At 42.2% G+C, this 20,271-nt stretch overlaps 1 protein-coding gene across 2 annotated transcripts; it reads left to right on the forward strand.

Moving 5' to 3' along the window:
• The first annotated feature begins 353 nt into the window (after positions 1-353).
• Positions 354-20,047, forward strand: tap2t (transporter associated with antigen processing, subunit type t, teleost specific). Of its 2 annotated transcripts, XM_078163247.1 has the most exons (13): positions 354-631; positions 878-974; positions 3,062-3,610; positions 5,092-5,206; positions 5,339-5,469; positions 5,912-6,117; positions 6,717-6,914; positions 9,345-9,473; positions 9,562-9,762; positions 9,851-10,024; positions 11,960-12,119; positions 14,136-14,272; positions 17,835-20,047. In XM_078163247.1, exons 3-13 carry the CDS (start codon positions 3,106-3,108, stop codon positions 18,018-18,020), a joined length of 2,142 nt encoding a protein of 713 aa, XP_078019373.1. In that variant the 5' UTR covers positions 354-631; positions 878-974; positions 3,062-3,105; the 3' UTR covers positions 18,021-20,047. The 2 variants fall into 2 exon arrangements, with proteins under 2 accessions (XP_078019373.1, XP_078019372.1); XM_078163246.1 differs by lacking the exon at positions 878-974 and having other exon boundaries at positions 355-631.
• The last annotated feature ends 224 nt before the right edge of the window (positions 20,048-20,271 follow it).

Here is a 20,271-nt window from a genome sequence, read left to right on the forward strand (position 1 = left end):
AAATATTTTAATGCTATGAATTCAGTGGTGTGTACATTTTAATATTAAATATTCAGTGACTTAAATGACTTAAATTCAAATATATGCAACCCCCTCTATAGCATCACAGAACCAATTAAAGCCAAACTTATCAGGGAAACGATCATTTAAAAACACAGTAGAGTGAGAACATGTTCCTAAAATAACAGAAGCATCTTCAGGAAAAAAATATTTGACCTTTACTTTGACTTTTAGCTGGTGTCATGTCCCGTCTCTGTATGAGCTGTACTGCAGCAGCCACCAGGGGGCGATAGAGATGTTTTGCCGCTGTCGTTGGTTTTCATTCTTCTTCTGCTGTTTTGAAAGCGACTCACTCAGGAACACAGATGTAAACTATCGCCTCACTCTGGCCTTCATGTGTAATGGCGGACAGCGTAAAGTTTTAAAACTGAAAACTTGCAACCAACGAGTGAAAAAGAAAAGCAGCTAAAATGAGAGCAGCGTTTTCTCCGCCGTGTCTTTCCTCCTCGTGTCAGGTGTTCAGAGTCCAGACAGGTGACCTTCATGTCGCCCAACTGAAAGTGAAACTAAAAGCGAAACAGCTAACGTTAGCTAACGTCAGCTAGCCGCGGGCTGTGACGGGAAACACACGGTAAGTCACCAACATGACTCAATAACATCAAGTTAACGAACATATTAATGTGTCGCAGGTTTGTTAAGCTACATATCAAACAGCAGTGAGGACAGAGGCCGCCGTACATTGTTAATACGACTTGTTGAAGTTATAAGCTAACGCTAGCTAGCTACTGTAACGTTACTTACCAAAGGCAATACATTAAAGTAGCGATTTAGTGAAACGAAGGTCTGAGGCTCGTTAAAATGTCCGTAATGTGTCCAGGTGTCAGTGATGCTGTCTCTGTGCATGCTGGGAACACATCGGCTAATGTCTGGGAGCTAACTGTGTTTACACACCAGAGTACTGACAGCAAAGTGTGGTGGGTTGGTACTTTCATTACTACACTCTAAACTCTACTCATGTATTTCTATTTTGTGCAACTTTATTCTTCCATTTCACTAACTTACTTCTCAGAGGGAAATATTGTACTTTATTGCACCAGACTATTTGCATTAAAGTCAGATTAATAATGAGGTCGTGATGTGGTCAGTACTTTTACTCATGTCATCAACACGTGTGCTGTTTGTTAGGCACTTGTGCGTCACTTGTCCTCTTTGTGTTACTTCATTCTTTTACTTGAACACATTTCAGAGGTAGATGTTGTACAAATGTACAGAACAGTAGAATCAGGAAATACTTTATTGATCCAAGAGGGGACATTGTGATTTGTGTTTATGTAATTATAAAGCAGTGAGATGGAAATAAAAATATGCATCATGCTACATTGTTTGAGGTAATAAGAATAACACATATATACTGTGTATTCACTGTGCTGAGTCTGTAAGTGTGTACAAATATATAGATATGTGCACTGTGCCACATTACACTGTAACTCTAGTGTTGCAATCAGACATATTAGGGATGCACGATAATATTGGTATGTCCTCAGTATTGGACGATATTTGCTTTAAAATGAACCAACATGCTTTTTTTTAATCCTCACAATGAATGAAAATCACATACAATAAAAAGTACTGTATTTCCTGTCTCCATCTGCTGCTGGGCCGTCACCATAAGAGTATGCATGTATAACATGAGGTTAATTCATCTACAGAGGAGACTTGATGATCACTAAAATTAGGTGGAGAAAAACGTGGATATATTGATATTGATTGATGTCAGTTATTGGTCAAATGAGTTGTTAGGCCTATATATTGGCATATCACATATCTGCAAAAAATCCAATACTGTGCATCCTGAAAATAAAAAATATATGTATTATGCTGTAATGGTTACTACAACATATATGTGTATGTATATATATCAATAGAATAAAGAGTAAATCTAATTAATTAACAACTTCCCACTTCAGATTTTAGCTTCTTGTACTTCACTGGAGTATTTTGATTTTCTACCACTTTGTTCTTCTACTCAGCTGCATTTCAGATAGAAATATTGTACCTTTTGCTCTTTGTTGGACAGCTGTTGCTTTGGTACACAAAGGAATAGCTTATGAAAAATCCCAGTAGTGAAACGTTGTCGAACATGAACATAACATATGAGACAGACTGTGTATCTGCATCGTTGTGTTGTCACATTCTTCTCAACATACTGCTGTAAAATTATAAAGTAGTGCACAATGGAAATACTTAGTAAAGTACAACAACATCAAAACTGTACTTAAAAGAGAGAAGGAGAGCTGTGTGTGTGTGTGTGTGTGTGTGAGAGAAAGGCATGTTCAGAATAGCAACAAGAACAAGAAACAAACAAAGTCTTCAGTTTAACTGAGAGCTCTGGACGTTCTCCAGAAAGGGGCCCACACCTTTTTTTTTTTTTTTTTTATCTGATTACCTGGTTGAGTGGTGAATCTATTCAAGATTAAGACAGGACATTATGTCCCTCAGCGAGGCTGCACGCCACTGTCTGATTAGAAGTGCCTGGTAGCAGATGGGTGAGAGACAGTGTGGAGTGTTGGGTCTGAGTCAGGTGTACATCATCCTCTGCAGTGGTGCCAAAGAGGGCAGTGTTGTGCTACCTCTTCATCAGTTGTAGCTGCTGAGATTGACTTTGTTCTGTAGACTGTAGGAAGCAATACGTTCTTGAGTGAGCTGTAAATATAAAACTAGAGTGCAAAAGTCCAGTATGTCCTTCTGTGAGGTCGTTTATGTATAAATCAGAATCAGAAATGCTTCACTGATCCCAGAGGGGAAATTGTGATTCATTACAGTCGCTCTGATGTAAAGAACAGAGAATGATAAGAAGTAAGAATAAGAGTGTGAAATAGAAGTATGTAAATATAAAGCAATAAAACAAAATAGAAATGAAAATGTGCATTGAAATAAAAATGTGCATTGTGCCACAGTGTCTATCAGAAGTACGTAAGACTTGCTCTTGAGTTGCTCTTGAGTGCAGCACATGAGGAAATGAACCTCACTAACAGTGTAACACAAACATCTGTTGTTCCAGGATCAGATTCAGCCTCCTGCAGTCTCACCCTGCACCAAAGGAAAATGAGGGAAGTGACAGCGTGTGCATTGTTCATCCTTCTCTTCGATGCCGTGCTGTGTGTGGCACTGTGGGCCGGACTGGTGCTGCTCAAGTGCTCCAGTTATGGTGGGCTGGAAGGTGTGTGGGCCTTTGGGGCAGCACGTTGGGCCAGTCTCCACGTTTTCACCTCCGTACTGACTGATGGAAAGCCCCAGGCCGTGCTCCGCAGGTGGGTGGCACTCCTCTGCCTTCTGTCTCCTGTGTTTGAGACTGGACGGGTCTTCATGGCACCTCCCTCAGAGCCTTACACGGGACCTTCACCTGACCCCAGCATGCTGCTCCTGGGCCCCGTGTCGTCGTCACTGGCCTGTGTGATTTGGGAGAAGGGCCTCTGCGGTGATTCAAAGCCGAGGAAAGACGACATTAAACTGAACGCCAGGCGGCTGCTGGTGAGGCTGCTGAAATACTTCAAACCAGACACCTTTTACCTGATCGCAGCTTTCACTTTCCTCATCTTGGGTGTCATCTGTAAGTATGAAATATACAGCATGCTTTATGCTTCATGTAGTGTACGTGCACATATGCCCTCTTAGCTGTACACACTGTATTCACTCTACACTTGCATTTAGAATACAAGAATACAGAAACCAGAGGATAAAGCAGATCCTGTATATTTCCTAAAGAAAAGACCAAACCAACAGTGTTAGTCCGTCTCTTCATAGATACAGTCAGTATTTATGGGAACGCCCACAAAACATCACATCCCATTACGCAGAGGTCCAGACCAGGGGTCCAGTATTAAGTGAGAGCAGGGGCCAGGCTGCAGTGTAACCACTCTGAGCCTGTTCATGCTGTCACTTTATGTCTTGTGCTGGTTTTTGCCACTGACAGGCTCAGATTATTATTATTATTAGTGTCTGACAGGATTACCGAAAGGACCCTACAGAGATAGACCAAGACCAGTACAGGTCTGTTTGTTAAAGAGCAACTTCCTTGTGTTACTCTTTGACAGTAATTTAACCCTGGAGCAACATGTAAGGAATGTAGTCCCGTCTTGTTTTTTCCAGCTGAGGAACATCTCCAACTGTAGCTGACAGAGAAAGTCATACATGCTATCAAATCCTCCCGCCTTGATCACTGTAACACTTTGTTCACCTGCCTGAACAGTCGAGCTCCTCATCAGCTCCAAATCGTTCAAAATTCAGCAGCTGGACTTTTGACTGATCCTCTCACATCACACCTGTTTTGGCCTCCCTGCATTGCTCCTGTCTCTCATAGAATCCATTTAAAGTTCTTATAATCACACACAAGGCTCTCAAAGACCTGGCACCAGAGTATATAACCGTCCAAACAGGCCCCTCAGGTCTGCTGGTCTGGGTCCTCTAACTGTTCCAGGGTCCAGGTTAAAGACAGACGGTGGTCGAGCCTTTTCAGTTTTGGATCAGCCTCCCACTGAACGTCAGATCAGCTGACTCTGTTCACGTCTTTAAACCTCGCCTGAAAACCTACTTTTACAGATCGGCCTTTCCTGACATTTAATAGACTTATTGTGTGTGTGTGTGTGTGTGTGTGTGTGTTTGTGTTTGTGTTTGCAGCCATGTGTGTATGTATGCATGCATACAGGCGTGTGTATATGCTTATGTTTTATTAGTGTCACTTTTGTTTTTCCTGCACCTTGGAAAACACATTGTGCTGTCAGTATAAAAAGTGCTCTACAAATAAAATTTTTCTTCTATTTATTATTATTATTAGTTCAACCATAAACAGCTCTGAAAGACAAACTCACCAGACCCTGTTCAGAAAAAAAGAAATGTTATCATCTACCTTTACTCAGTCATTTACAGAGTCAACAGACACAAAACAAAACTCACAGAAACCGTCTCGGTTGAGAGAGATTGCTTTAGTACATTTACATTAAAGGTATTATGAAAACTGACACTCACATCACAGAAACATCTCGTAGATCATTTCCTGTTCACCTAATCTGTGTCATCTGTCTGTCCTGACAGGTGATACATACATCCCTCTGTATCAGGGGAGGGTTATTGATATGCTGAGAGGTGGAGCACATGAAACCAGCTTCTGTTCTGCAGTGGGACAGCTGGCTCTTATCTCTCTGGGAAGGTAATTAAATACAAAAATTTGTTGTCCTTTTGTGTTTTACAGTAAAATGTCACCACTCGTCTTCTGTCTGCTTAGAAAAATGTGATTTGTTTCATTTATGTGAAAAATAATGTGATGTCTCCATCTGAGCAGCGCTCTGTTCTCTGGCTTAAGAGGAGGCATATTTATGTGCACTCTGGCCAGACTGAACAAGAGACTGAAGCACCTACTGTTTCACACCCTCCTGCAGCAGGAAGTGCACTTCTTCGACGAGAACAACCCCGGTGAGAACAACATACTGAACATGTCTGCTGTCATGCTTCAGGGATTTACAGGGTCAAGAAATCTGTTGTTGTGGACACAACACTTTTTCCACATAGCCTAGACTACATGACAAAAGTGTGCCAATACATTAAATGTCTCATTCTGCCACAAACACATTAAACCCTTTTTGACTGAAGAAACTTTCCCCAGAGACGAGGAACCTTTGAGGAACTCATTTTGTCTCCAGGATCTAAATGAAGGTTCAGGGACATTCAGTACTTCAGTGTGGTCATTTTCAGGGTGGGATGTGCAGGGATGAGTGTCACTGATTGGTCAAACACACACAGTGCTGCTGCTTTAGCTCTCAAGCACAAATAAATAACCATCACACATAATGAGAATTTCCTCCAAAAACCGCTGAAACTCTCTTGAACGTGGCCTTTTCTCCCTGTCACCACTCAGGCCGTCTTTCCTCCCGCCTGCACTCTGATGTGGACAGGATGGGCCGCACGGTCGCGCTGAACGCCAACGCACTGGTTCGCAGCACAGTCAAAACCTGCCTCATGCTCAGAGTGATGTTAGGTCTGTCCTGGGAGCTCACTGTGCTCACCTGCATAGAGATGCCGCTGCTGGCCGTCATTCAGAACAAATACATCACCTTGTCCCAGGTAGGTGTGATGAGTCAAGTCAATGAGTCAGTCAAGCCAAACATGTTATTTTGTTTTGTTGTCTCCACAGTGAACCAAACAAAATGAATGAATAGCAAACAGCAGCATGTCGGATGGATTTAGTTACAGTTAGTTTAGGGAGAGTGAGACCAAAGGAAGACAGAGAGAACATTCATCAGTTCTTCTGAAAAGAATTAAAGAGAAGGAAAGGATTCAAACAGAAGCTCAGCAGCTGAAGGACTGTGTTTGTTAAAAGCTAAAATGACCTTAAATTGCACTGGAATATAAGATTGGTGGAACTGTGGTGCAACATGTGACGTTAAAGACAGGAAACTGAAGACAGATGAGCAGCACAGGTCAAGAAATCCTGAACATGTGATGTGCAGCATCATTCCTCGTTACTGAATCAGCCTGTATTCTGATTACTAAATTAATCTGTATTCTATTTATTGAATTAATCTGTATTCTGATTACTAAATTAATCTGTATTCTAATTATTGAATTAATCTGTATTCTGATTACTAAATTAATCTGTATTCTATTTATTGAATTAATCTGTATTCTGATTACTAAATTAATCTGTATTCTGTGTCGAACAGGACCTGAAAGATCAGATCCAGGACTGCCAAGCTCAGAACAAAGACCTGGCTTTCCAGACGATCAGCAAGATTCAAACGGTCCGAAGCTTCAACGCAGAGAAAGATGAACTGAGGAGGTATAACGAGGCTCTGGACCAAATGTCCGCTGTGAAGACACGTTCAGGAATCTACAGTGTCGTCTTCGGCTTTATACGAAGGGTAAGGTGGCAGCACGATGCGTTCATGAGTCATATCAGTCGACTTATCTTGGAAGCACCAGAATGTTTTGAGGTTTGAACTCAGTGTGTGGAGGAGGCCCATTTAGTAAAAGAAAAACATGCGATATACATTTATCATGAGATATTTAAAAAAAAAAAAAAAATCACATTTATATTGTGACTTTTAAATCAGAATGTGAGATATTAACTAAGTTCAACTTTCTTAATCAAAATTATAGGATTAAATCTTTTTTAACTTACAAGGTTAAAACAGTGTGATACTACGACAGAGTATTAGGGCCACATTGAAGAAAAAAAATTCGGAGACTTCGAGAATAAAGTCGTAACTGAGAAAAAGTCGTAATATTACGACTTTATTCTCGAAATTTTTTTTCTTCAATGTGGCCCTAATGCTCTGTCGTATGATACAATAAGTCCTAATTACAATTAATATTAAATTTGACATATTTTAAGTCAGAACTATAAAAAAGTGGCAGAAGTTTTACTTTCAATATAAAATATATCCATTTGTCCATTTTCAACCGCGTCTCCGAAGCCTGGTCGCGGGGGCAGCAGGCTGAGCAAAGTATTTCAGACTTCCCTCTCCCCAGCTACCCTCTCCAGCTCCTCCTGGAGGACCCCGAGGCGTTCCCAGCGTGCTCTTGGTCTCCTACCAGTGGGACGTGCCCAGAACACCTCCAGCAGGAGGCGCCCAGGAGGATCCTGATCAGATGTTGAACCACCTCAACATGAAGGAGGAGCAGCTCTACTCCGAGCTCCCTCCAGATGTCTGACTCCTCCCCCTATCTCTAAGGCTGAGCCCAGACACCCTACAGAGGAAACTCATTTCAGACGCTTGTATCTGTGACCTCATTCTTTCAGTCACTACCCAGAGCTCATGACCATAGGTGAGGGTTGGGACACAGATGGACCAGTAAATAGAAAGCTTTGCCTTCTGGCTCAGCTCCCTCTGAACCTTGACAGTCCAGCACAGCGCCCACATCACTGCAGACGCCGTACCAAACTGCCGATCCGTCTCATGCTCCATTCTATTCTCACTCATGAACACTCATTGTCCGACAGAGAAACATGGCCTCAGATTTGGAGGTGCAGACTCTAATCCCGACCACTTCACACTCAAACCGCCCCAGGTCATGCTGGAGGTCACGGTGTGATGGAGCCAACAGAACCACATCATCTGCGAAAAGCAGAGATGAAATTCACTCAGCAAGTTAAATTTAGACTTTAATTATAAGCACAATTAAGAATTCTGACATAAAAAGTCAAAATTGTGTCACAGTTTCTCGTCAATTTTAATTTTTTTGTCTTTTCAAACATTTTATCTTACCATCTATTTTTGTGTTGCAGAGGCAGGAGTGGTCTTCCATACATGTGTATGTGCTGCTCAAAATATGAGTAAAACCCTTTAGTTTGGTGCATGTAATTTAGAGGTGTGTGTAGGGCTGCACGGTATATGCGGTAGACGGTAGAAATGATATAAATTTGGCCCACGGTAGAGATTTGCACTCTACCATCCTATCGTCGATGACGTCATCGCACCTGCCTCAGTGTGAAAATGGCTGCGAGCACAGAGACAGCGGAGCAAGAGGAGCTGGTTCACGTCCGTGATTTAGCGTAGCACGTGCAACATGTGTTGCTGGAGAACTTGTGAGTGAGTGAGTTAATGTCTTATGAACAGCCCCGGACTTCTCAGACTCTTTTAGCGACTTACTGCTCAGAGGGAACTCATTCAGTGTCTCCTCTGGCAGCAGCACAGCGTCTCTCCCTCTCCTCTCTCGCCGTGCGCACACGGGAGTTGGTTTTCGGCAAGAGAGTTTGTCATAAACCTTGGGTAATGTAAACCTATGTGACGCTAGGGGCTCCACAAAAAACTCCATATGTGAATGTGTGGTAGTTGTGGTATCATAGCAGCCTGTCACAGGTTACAGCCTGATGATTAGAGGAGAAATGGCAGAGCATAAAGGTCCAGGTGGAAAAAACACAACTCAGTCATTTAGGATTTTGCTAAAAGAAGGAAATTACCTTTTGATATAGATCCCAGGGGACATTTTGCACCATAGAGTGCTGGGTTTTAATTTTGAGTTTTGAGTTTTGAGATCTGCATTCTACACAATAAATGCTCTAAAAAATACATTATGTCTTTGCTTTTGTTGTTGTTGGTTTTTTTTATCAATTTAGCTTTGCTAAGGGACTACAAAACCCATTCAGAAACACTTCTATTATAACTTTTACACTTAAATTTATACCGCGATATATATCGTTACTGTGAAGGGATTCGATTTATACCGTGATATGAATTTTAGGTCATACCGCCCAGCCCTAAGCGTGTGTGATTTCTGTTTTTGTTCTTTTATTCTAAATTTAACTACAATGTCAGTAGTTCTTCTTTATATGTACTTTTTCCATGTAGCTGGTGAGTCTGGGGATAAAGATACTCATGCTGGTGCAGGCCCGCAGTCTCATTTCATCGGGTCACCTCAGTATCGGTAGTCTCGTTTCATTCTTCTTGTACCAGAAGCCCATGTCAAACAACCTAAGGGTGAGTTACAGATATTTCACACGGCAGAGTCTCTTCTGTGTATTTGAGTTGTGAAATATAATATAATGCCTCTTGTATTGTGTCGCAGGAGATTATGTATTGCTACGGAGATACTTGGTCCACAGTCGGCGTCATTTCCAAAGTGTTCAGTTACCTTGACAGAACACCAAAGTGTAAGGCGCTGGGACAGTTGGCTCCTGAGAAACTGAAGGGAAGCGTTGTTTTCCAAAATGTCACCTTCACGTATCCCTCAGCGTCTGAGGATAAACCAGCTCAGCCGGCTCTAAAGGTAACTGTGCTACAGACTGACACTGTGTCCTACAGCATCACTGTTTGAATAGATGTTAACCAGGTCATCATCAACGTGTTCCGCACAGTCCGTCTCTCTGGAGCTTCAGCCGGGGAAGATGACGGCCCTGGTGGGTCCCTCCGGCAGTGGGAAGACTTCCTGTGTCAGCCTGCTGAAGAGGCTGTATGAACCTCAGGACGGAGAGATCCTGCTGGATGGAGAACCGCTGCACCACTACAAACACAAATACCTCCATCAGAAGGTACAGTCGGCTCAGAGCGCTCAAATCTCTGCAATGAAAACATCATTGAGCAGTGCTCACTCTGTCTGTTCTTAGGTGGTGGTGTTCTTTGGTGTTGTTGTTGTTGTTGTTGTGCCTCCACACCAGTGACGGCTGTAGGCAGAGGCGTTATAATTTCAGGTTGTCTGTCAAAGTATCACAGGAACGCCTTAGGGGATTTTTCTTTTTCAAATTTGGCACAAACGTTCACTTGTACTCAAAGGTGAACTGATTCGATTTTGGTGGTCAAAGGTCAAGGTCACCGTGACCTGAGTGTCAGACTGAAGCTCCCAGAACCTTCAGTCTGACATCGCCTCCATTGAAGGCGATTTACAAGGGGGAGGGAATTTGATTTTTCCCTAACCAATCAGTAGAGATCAACGACTCACCCAGAATCTGACGTCATTAGTATCCATGCCTCAGGGGTGCCGAAAACAAGCGAGCATTGCCCGTTTAAAATGTCTCCGTCGTCGTGCACGCCCAGCTGCATCGCCGTTAAATCCAGTTTAGCAGCTTCCTTAATTTGGTCCTCCATTAACACGAGTCAATAGTATCGTTAATGTGGTCTGTAGGATCTGCAGCGGTCGCCATTAGCGTGGCGCTGATTGGCTAATCGCTAGACCCGCCCCCACCCCTGGCGTTCATTGGTCCGTCCATCGTTTGGACGTGATAAATCGCAAATTCATTGCAGTATGCCAGACCAGAGATGCAAGCCTACTCAGTTGAGTGGGCGGGGTCTATGGTCTGGAACCAGGCTAACCGTGCATCTGTCTCATCCTCTAAATACGATATCTTACGAACGCCGTGAGGGAATTTCTATAAATTTTGCAAAAATTGTCAACTCAGACTCAACAATGAACTAATTACATTTTGGTGGTCATAGGTCAAGGTCACTGTGACCTCAGAGCTGTCTTATTTTTGTGAACACAATAACTCAGGAACACCTTGAGGGAAGTTTGCCACATTTGGCAAAAACACCACTTGGGCTCAACAATAATCTACTTAGATTTGGTGGTCAAGGTCAGTATGACCTTGCATCAGCCTCATTCTTGTGATCGCAATATCTTAAGAACACCTTTAGGGAATTTCTTCAAATTTGACATAAACGTCCACTTGGGCTGAAGAATAAAGTGATTGGAATTTTGTGGTCGTTCAAAGGTCAAGGTCAGTGCGACAACACAAAACATGCTTTTGCTTTTAACTCTAAAATTAATTTGCTAATTATGACAAAACTTCACACAAATGTCTTAAAGTGATGACATTTTATATCCAAAAGGTCAAAGGTCACCTTCACTGTGACATCATAATATTCTGCATTAAAGGGATAGTGCACCCAAAAATGTAAATTCAGCCATTATCTACTCACCCATATGCCGAGGGAGGCTCAGGTGAAGTTTTAGAGTCCTCACATCACTTGCAGAGATCCAAGGGGAGAGGAGGTAGCAACACAACTCCACCTAATGGAGGCTGACGGCGCCCCAGATTCAAACGTCCAAAAACACATCATTGAAACCACAAAATATCTCCATACTGCTCGTCCGTAGTGATCCAAGTGTCCTGAAGCCCCGACATAAAAAGTTGTTTGGAAAAACCTCATTTGAACTCTGTTTTTAGCCTCATTGTAGCCTGTAAAACTTCACCTGAGCCTCCCTCGGCATATGGGTGAGTAGATAATGGCTGAATTTTCATTTTTGGGTGCACTATCCCTTTAATCACTTTTCTTGCCAGTATCCAGCGTCATATCTCAGGAACAGAAGGGGAGACATTTGAACAGATACTGAACTGGTGACTCTAATCTTAATACTATGTTGACTGTACAGATGTTCTGTGCTGCCTGGTTAAAACTGTGTGTGAAATTCAATCCTTACAACCAGCACTGCACTATCACTAGTGTGTGTATTAACCTCGTGTATTCAGATGGCCCTGGTATCCCAGAATCCTGTGCTGTTTTCTGGATCACTGAGATACAACATTGAGTACGGCCTGAAGGACTGCACCATGGAGAAGGTGAAGGAAGCTGTGAAGAGGGCCAAGGCAGACGACTTCATCTCTGAGCTGAAGGACGAATATGACACAGGTACAGAAGTGGACATATACAGGTGTAAACAAAGGTGTTTGTTATAAAACTAATTAAAACCAATCAGTCCTGAATGCTACAAATAGTTTTCCTTTGTTTTTATGCCTCTGCACCAGTGATAGCCGTGACTGTGGGTCGTCTGTCTGTTCAGTATTTGTGGTCAGATACTGAAATGGTGACACTAATGTTGAAACTGTGCTGATTGTGGAGCTCTTGTGTGCTGCGGGGGAAGATGTGTGTGAAGCATCCATTTCTTTACAGACATGGATATAAACTCTAAGTATAACTTGACTGGTTGGTGGAGTAGTTCTAGTTTAATGTTATCCTGTTCAGGGTGAAGTATCTAATGCAATTGTTTTATTGTTGTTTTTTATTGTCTATTTAACGGCACTAAGGAGCCTTTGGCCTCGTCTCACATGACCAGCCTCCCTTACTTCAGAATGGGAGTCTGGGGACATTGGTCTTTCGTTTTGTAATAGAAATGGGCGGGGATATCCAGACCACGTGATGGCGTTGCCATAGGTACGGCACGTGTGTTACATGTAACAGAGACGTTGCAGCTCTGCAATATAGCTGAATCAAATGAAGTTATATCCATTTTAATCTCTTTTTGCGATGCACTGAACGCTTCCTTTTCTGTTGTACTACGGACAACAATTCGGGGAACAGCAATTCCGGTGTAGGCGGGTGTAAGGCAAAGCTAATCAGCCATTGGTTGTGGAAGTATGGAAGTACACGGATTTGGATCCAATCACATCACTGCCGCTGGGAGCCAGCGCTAGTTCTATTACAACTTTCCTATGGGAATGTCCACAGACGACAGAGTCAGCCAGCGTGCTGACGTCATCGGTGTCTTTGTAAGAGACTAACCTTTGGCCCCAATAGGACAGAGCACTTATTAGCAGCTTTTGTAATTGATTTCAATGAGAGTAAAACTTTGTAGTTGCTGCTTTTGTGTTGCTGATTGCCTCATGAATTTGCAAGAGCGTTCTCAAGTTGAAAAACCGTCAACTCGGAGCAGAAAACGCCCGACGTCATTTGGCTTTTTTTCCCTGTTGTCATATGGGATGGAAGTCAGGCCTTCTGTGATGGTGATGACAACAAGATGAGGCAACATTCATGGAGGACAAACTAGTGGTGGTTGTCCATTTTCTGTGCAGATGTTTATTCACTTGGTACGATAACTAGATACTAACTAACTCACTGTTTAAAATAATACAGGGTACAGATGTGTGAGTTTACTTCACAGTAAAATACAGGTTAAGCAAAGCACAGGTGATTTGGTGGTTGTCCTACAAGAACGACTTAAAAAAGATGCGGCAAGCTTCTCTGTTTTTAAATTGTAGGCTCTGATGAAAAAATGCAGTATGGTGCGCTTTGTGATTTGCAGCCTGCTCGGAGCAGTGTCTGGTCGGAGTCTTAGTTTTTGCTTTTTGTTGTTTTAATAGTCTGTTTAAAGTGGGCGTCATATGCTTGTGTACTGTGTTTGCACTGTAGTGTGAGGGCAGAGAGATGAGTCACAGACTTAAATAAAGATAAAAGTTAGAGCTGCTTTCTTTTCATCTTGTGCTTGAGACATTTTTATGAATAAATTTTAACTTACATCAACACTGTAGGATGGACATTAAATATCATAAAAAAATCAGCTGCAGTTACAGAAACTGAAAATACACAAGTCAGTAAATGTACAATAGGAATGATGACATAAAGTAACATGTACATTTTTTACAGATTATATTTGTGTATCTAAACCGGTACAGATTGATGCACTGTGTCCTGTGAAACAGAAACTGTAACGGACATACCGTTGGAAATGAGTTAAATATTAATGTTGAACATACGATGGTCACGATAGATGTGATGTGATGGAAGGAAAGTCTTGGTTTACAGCTCCAAGTGTCCGGCTGGGGAACAAAGATCTATTGTGGTGATGTGATATTTCAGTAATGATTGATGGAAAACATTTTGATGTTTTTATTATCTGAATAATCTTTATGTCCGTATTTCATTTTACAGACATCGGGGAATGTGGTGGCAGACTCTCTGATGGGCAGAGGCAGTGCATCGCCATCATCAGAGCTCTGGTTCGAGAGCCGCAGGTCATCATACTGGATGAGGCCACCAGAAAACTGGATGTTGAAGTGCAGCATACTGTAAGTATAAAACACAGTCAGAGCATGTCTGTGTCACTGCTGAGACCCATCTTACACTGAGCAGACTCTCAGTGATTATATCCCCTTTGACTAACAGTTGTCTCTATTAAAGATGGCTCTGCTCCATTCAAGTGTCCCAATAAGCCGTGACAGTGAGTCAGCATGCACAATACCAGGAGCCTGAAACTCAAGCTGCTAAATGGAATTCAGCCATCATGAGTTTTGTTACTTACACCTGTGCTTTTCTGTCCTACATAAAGAGGCCTGGCCCTCCAGGTGCATAAACGACCTTAAGTTTCAAACCTGTCCACAGCTGTATGTTGCTTATCTTCAGTGCCGGTAGATCTGCAGCAAAGAACATGAAATCAACAGCAGAAACATCAGATAGGTCGGATCACCGTGTGTAACTGTTTATCATTAAACATTCCCAAGGAGACTCTTTCAGAGTCAAAGTCAAAGTTCATTTATTTGTCTCCCTTGGGAGAAATGTGGTTTAGAGACAGGGTACTGCTGCGTAAACAGCAAGAAACATACAAACAAAAATACGTAAAAGACAGTAAAACATTCAGCATTAAAAACATACTGGTAACCAGATAGGGACCAATGTGCAAAAAGATCTTTACGTCTGGTGTTAACTGTACATGTTTATAAAAACATGAAGTATTTAATATATCAGTCACTTGATTTGTGCCCAACATGGAGCAGATTAGCACGTAGTGTAATCTGAGCAGAAATGTACAATCTGTTTGTTTTGCTAATGGGACTGAGAGTGTCACACTGAACTGTTCCTTCTTTAACAACTTTGACACAAACCACATTTTTTGTTGAGCGTCTGTGATTTCCCTGCAGACATTTACAATCTCTACACACCAAATATTCACGACTAAACAAGCTGCAGCAAGTTGTTATCATCAGTCTTTGATCTTATCAACTCAGATAATCTCACTTCAGGACTGTGTGGGTGTGGTTGCTTCAGATTTCCTTCACTGTGATGTGGCAACAAAAGACAAACAGCGTCATTGTTACAGTTGAGATTGCAGCTACTCCACCCCCTTCATACGGCTGTGTGCCTCCCTTTGTGTGCGGCGAGCAGCAGAGCAAACAGTTTATGTGCTCAAAATGTCGTTTTTGAAGCATTTTACATTTGTTTTTGTAATTCTGTTTTTATTGGTTTATTAAGACAATATACAAACAAAATCCACAACCAGATAAACATGAAGAACTTTTGAGCGTGACAATAAGTAAATAGATAAAACTACATGAATAAAATAAAATGGATTCATTGAAATGAACAGCAGACAAAAGAGGAAAAACTTACAGACAGGAGTGCATTACGTATAGACAAGGTTATAGACAAATAATGGTGCTGACATACAAAGTTAGGTGGGTATAAGGGACGAGCAAGAAGGAAGTAGGACGGATTAAATGCAGAACGGAACAGGTATGTTTAGAGTTGAGTTTTGAAGGAGGTGAGGTCTGTGCAGCCGCGGATGTATTGTGGGAGGGAGCTCCAGAGGGTGGGGGCAGCAACAGAGAAAGCTCTGTCCCCCCAGGTGCGGCGCTTGGTCCTAGGTACAGGTACAGATACAGAAAAACTTTATGTATCCCCGAACGGCAATTCAGTTCCTACAGTCCACCGACAACACATAAAACATTCACACAACGTGATTTACAGTAGGTGTCAGAGGGAGCATGACATGACGAATGGGATCCCGCAAGAAACACACTGTACAAGGCAGTGTTAAGGGACTACGCAACAAATAACAAGATTACAATAACAAGACCCAAATAGGAACCCTAACAACTACTGCTTAAAAAGAAGTGCCTCAATATATTTCATCAATGAGTTCCAAGAATCAGAGATAAATAAATAAATAAATAAAAATAGAGCCAAATAGGCCTGTTGCACACGGCAGATACTGCAATCACAGTAACCCTGCACTCAGCAGCTTGACAGCAGAAGGAATGAATGACTTTGAATATCTGTTAGTCTTCCTCAGAGGCTGCAGAAAATGTCGTCCTGATGGCATTAGGGTGAATTCTCCACCCAAGACATGATCTTGATTTATTATGTTTTTTGCCTTTTGGAGGACACGTTCCTCCCAGACAGAGTTCAAGGCTGACAATTTTGTGCCAGCAGTTTTGGAGCAGACTTTTACAATGTTGTTTAGGTTGTTCCTGTCTTTCACTGTCAGACTACTACTCAGTACGGTGAGGAGGTTGGCGTCAGAGGAGCGGAGGGTGCAGGAAGGGGTGTAGGGGTGGAGAAGGTCTTTAAGGTAGGAGGGGGCCTGGTTGTGAAGTGCTTTGTGGGTGAGTAGGAGGATTTTGAATTGGAGGAGGAACAGAGAGCCAGTGTAGGTTCTGGAGGGCAGGGGTTATGTGGTCACAGGAGCGGGTGTGGGTGAGGAGGCGCACAGCAGAGTTCTGGATATAATGAAGTTTATTTAGGAGATTGGAGGTTGTGCCGTAGAGGATACTGTTCCAGTAGTCGATTGGAGATGTATTACATCTCCAATCGACTACTGGAACAGTATTATGCATTATGAGGGTTTCAGCTGCAGGGAAGGAGAGAGAGGGGCGGAGGCGGGCGATGTTTTTGAGATGGTGGAATGCTGATTTGGTGACTTGCTTGATGTGTTGAAGGAGAGATTGCTGTCGAAGATGACTCCAAGGTTGCGGCAGTGGGGGCAGAGGGTGGAGTTCTCAATAGAGAGATTGAAGTTTTTGGCTGCCAGGGTGAGGGAATTTGGACCAGTTATGAGTAAGTCTGATTTGTCGTAGTTGAGTTTGCGGAGATTTGTTTGCATCCAGTGTCTGATATCAGAGAGACAGTGGCTGAATGATGCGTTTCTAATACTTACTCACACAAAGTCAGGTCGAACATTTGAGACAGTCACTGTCCATTGTGTCCAGTTCTCAATAAAAGAATCCACCTGTTTCCTCAAATTTAAAGTCATTCTCTAAAAAGTAAAAGAGTTCTGGCAGAAGATTAAACAAGCTCTGGAGAATAAATATACTGGAGAAACGATTAACACTGGACCCAAAGTGTTTTATTCTTGATTTACATCCTGACAAACTTCTTCCATCCAAGAAAGATATTGCTGCCTCAAATCTCTGTCTACCACTTGCAAAAAGAGTCATCTCACTGTCATAAAGTTCATAAATTGGATTAAAGAATAATCCATAACTTGACCTGTGGAAAAGTTTGCAAACTATCAAACGATTAAAGCATGGCATGAACATAACAATATGGGAACCCTGTTTGAAAAACAGAGAAACCATTTTTTTCTTTTATTTTCTGTTTATTTTATTATGTCTAATTCTGTTATTACTGTTGTTTGCATTTTGTTGTCTTTGAAATGTCTGACATGTGAGGGAAGACTTCTTTTTGTTGTTGGACAGTAATTTCTGCATTTCATTTTCTTCTGGATGAAAAATTTGTGTTGCTGGAGTTTTTACCACCGTGATCTCACACATTTACATCTCCATTATCCTTGTCTGATAAGTTGTGCAGACACAGACTGCTGTAACTTGGTATGTCACTGTCTGTGCGTCTCAGGTGCTGCAGGAGGTTCTGGCGTGCGGTCGGACCGTCCTGGTGGTGGCTCATCAGCTGAAGACTGTGGAGAAAGCAGATCACATCATTTTCATGGAGAAGGGGGAAGTCGTGGAGGAGGGGACGCACCAAGAGCTCATGGCCAAGAGAGGACGCTACCATCGTTTGAAAGAGGAACTGTTCCTTTAACTCCGCTGAGAAAAGCTTTCTGCGACGATTTTAGGTGCAATAAGTGATTGGAATGTTAAGAAAAAAGTCGTCCTGACCTGGTGACCCTCCTGTTTTTCATCTAATAAGAATCTGTTGATACAAAAAGCATCTAGTTCATGAAGGGGTTTCGTCTGTCTGTTTCATAGGTGCAACATGTGTGCGTAAATGATGTCTATGTCTTAGAAGGCTCAACAGTTTGATGTCGTCACACAGACAAAGGTGACATTAGAAATAATTGACACTTTAATGCACCTCAAAGTGCAGCTCACGGGTCAATGGTGGCCCTCAGAAACATTTTGTGCAGCTCGCAATCATGACATGAAATGCATGCATTATATTTTAATCAACCACAATCCATTTCAGTTCTTTCACTTTCAGTTCTGACATTTAATACGCTCCTGAACTGCCCCCCCTCACAGGCGTCTGTCAGGTTATACTGGCCCTACACACAACAACTTCTCACAAACTTCCAGTGACGGAGTGAAATCATGAGTTTGTCCCTCAGCTGTCTGACATTATTCTACGTTTTTAGTCTTGGCCTCGTGCAAATACTGAAGTTCAATGACGTGAACATTGTCTGCAACCAACAGCTGCTCTCTCCAGCACCAAACAGGAAGCAGTAAACCAGGTAGACAGTAAACATGGAGGGACTCTAGGGAGACGCAAGAATGTGACCAAATCTCAGTTTCTTGTTTTGAGGAAAAGAAGGAGAAACTGGTGGAGTTGTGAGTGAGCAGGAGTCTGTGTTTAATTTGGCGTATTTCTGATCCACCAACCAGCACTTATTGTAGTGAGAAATATTAACAGTTGGCCTCTCAGTCCCACAGTCTCCTCCCACTGACATAGCAAAGCTAACCAACAGAGGCTGGCAGTGAGCTGAGGCAACAACATCCAAAATGTAAGGTTTGTACACAAATACAGTTTATCTACATGGAGTGTGTTGATGCAGAGTTTACAAGAATACTGTCCACACGTGGCGCCTTTTATCTTGTTTTACTAGAGTTACGTGTTTTTGGAGACACATAAGGAATTCCTAATTTTATGTTTTATCAAAGGGAGTTTTTAAAGTCTCCCAGTGTGTGGGAAGCATCAAGGATGACAACTTGTAGTGGCTCCTACCGTCGCAGGAGTTATGTTCCGTTATCGCTGCCAGTGCTGTAAACTGTAGTGGCTATTATCTACAGTTAGCTGCAGTTAACTACACTTAGCTGCAGTTAACTACAGTTAGCTGCACTTAGCTACAGTTAACTACAGTTAGCTGCAGTTAACTACAGTTAGCTGCAGTTAACTACAGTTAGCTACAGTTAACTACAGTTAGCTGCAGTTAACTACAGTTAGCTGCACTTAGCTACAGTTAACTACAGTTAGCTGCAGTTAACTACAGTTAGCTGCAGTTAACTACAGTTAGCTACAGTTAACTACAGTTAGCTGCAGTTAACTACAGTTAGCTGCACTTAGCTACAGTTAACTACAGTTAACTACAGTTAGCTACAGTTAACTACAGTTAGCTGCAGTTAACTACAGGTAGCCATAGTTAGCTACAGTTAACTACAGTTAACTACAGTTAGCTGCAGTTAGCTACGGTTAGCTGCAGTTAGCTACAGTTAACTACAGTTAGCTACAGTTAGCTGCAGTTAGCTACTGCTCACACTGTAGTCAGACTGTAGTCAGACTGTAGCAGCAGAAGCACTTAATGTATTAACATGCTGTTTCTTTGCCTTGTTGTTTGTGACGTCAAGTTTCAGTGAGACAAAGTTAGGCAGTAATTTACACTGTGGGAGAAAAATGATCTTTGCTACGACAGGTAACCACGCACCACCAAGCGAAATGATCACTAGCAACTGTTTTCATGATACACACCAGTTCTATTGAAACATGGTGTGCTGCAGTTTTGTGTGTGGTTTGTCATGTTGTTCTCCTGCTGTGGGTACAATCGAAGCCAAACACTGTCCTGTCCATGTCACTACTTTCAAATGTATTAAAAATTAAAAGTTATTTAAGTGTTATGTGTTACGTGTTACATGTTGTGTGTTGTGTGTTTTGTGGACTCTAGCAGTGTTGTTTGATATATTTTTGGTAAAGTGTGAGTACGTCATAACCAAAGTCATAAAAAGCACTTTTCCTCCACAGTCTTGGCTCGTATCCTGAAATGGCTCTCAGTAACTGTGACTTTAAAAACTCCAGATCTAATCTTTTTCTGAAGGTTGTGTCCAGGGTTGGAAATTAACTT

The sequence above is a fragment of the Epinephelus lanceolatus genome, chromosome 21 (assembly GCF_041903045.1).
Source record: "Epinephelus lanceolatus isolate andai-2023 chromosome 21, ASM4190304v1, whole genome shotgun sequence".
Taxonomy (NCBI): Eukaryota; Metazoa; Chordata; class Actinopteri; order Perciformes; family Serranidae; genus Epinephelus; species Epinephelus lanceolatus.

Bases quoted from the DNA above. Each gene is read 5' to 3' on its own strand.
- tap2t (XM_078163247.1), top strand. From the start codon at position 3,106: ATGAGGGAAGTGACAGCGTGTGCATTGTTCATCCTTCTCTTCGATGCC. The intron at 6,118-6,716 runs GTAGGTGTGATG...TGTGTCGAACAG, and splicing joins AATACATCACCTTGTCCCAG to GACCTGAAAGATCAGATCCA. The intron at 12,120-14,135 runs GTACAGAAGTGG...TTCATTTTACAG, and splicing joins GAAGGACGAATATGACACAG to ACATCGGGGAATGTGGTGGC.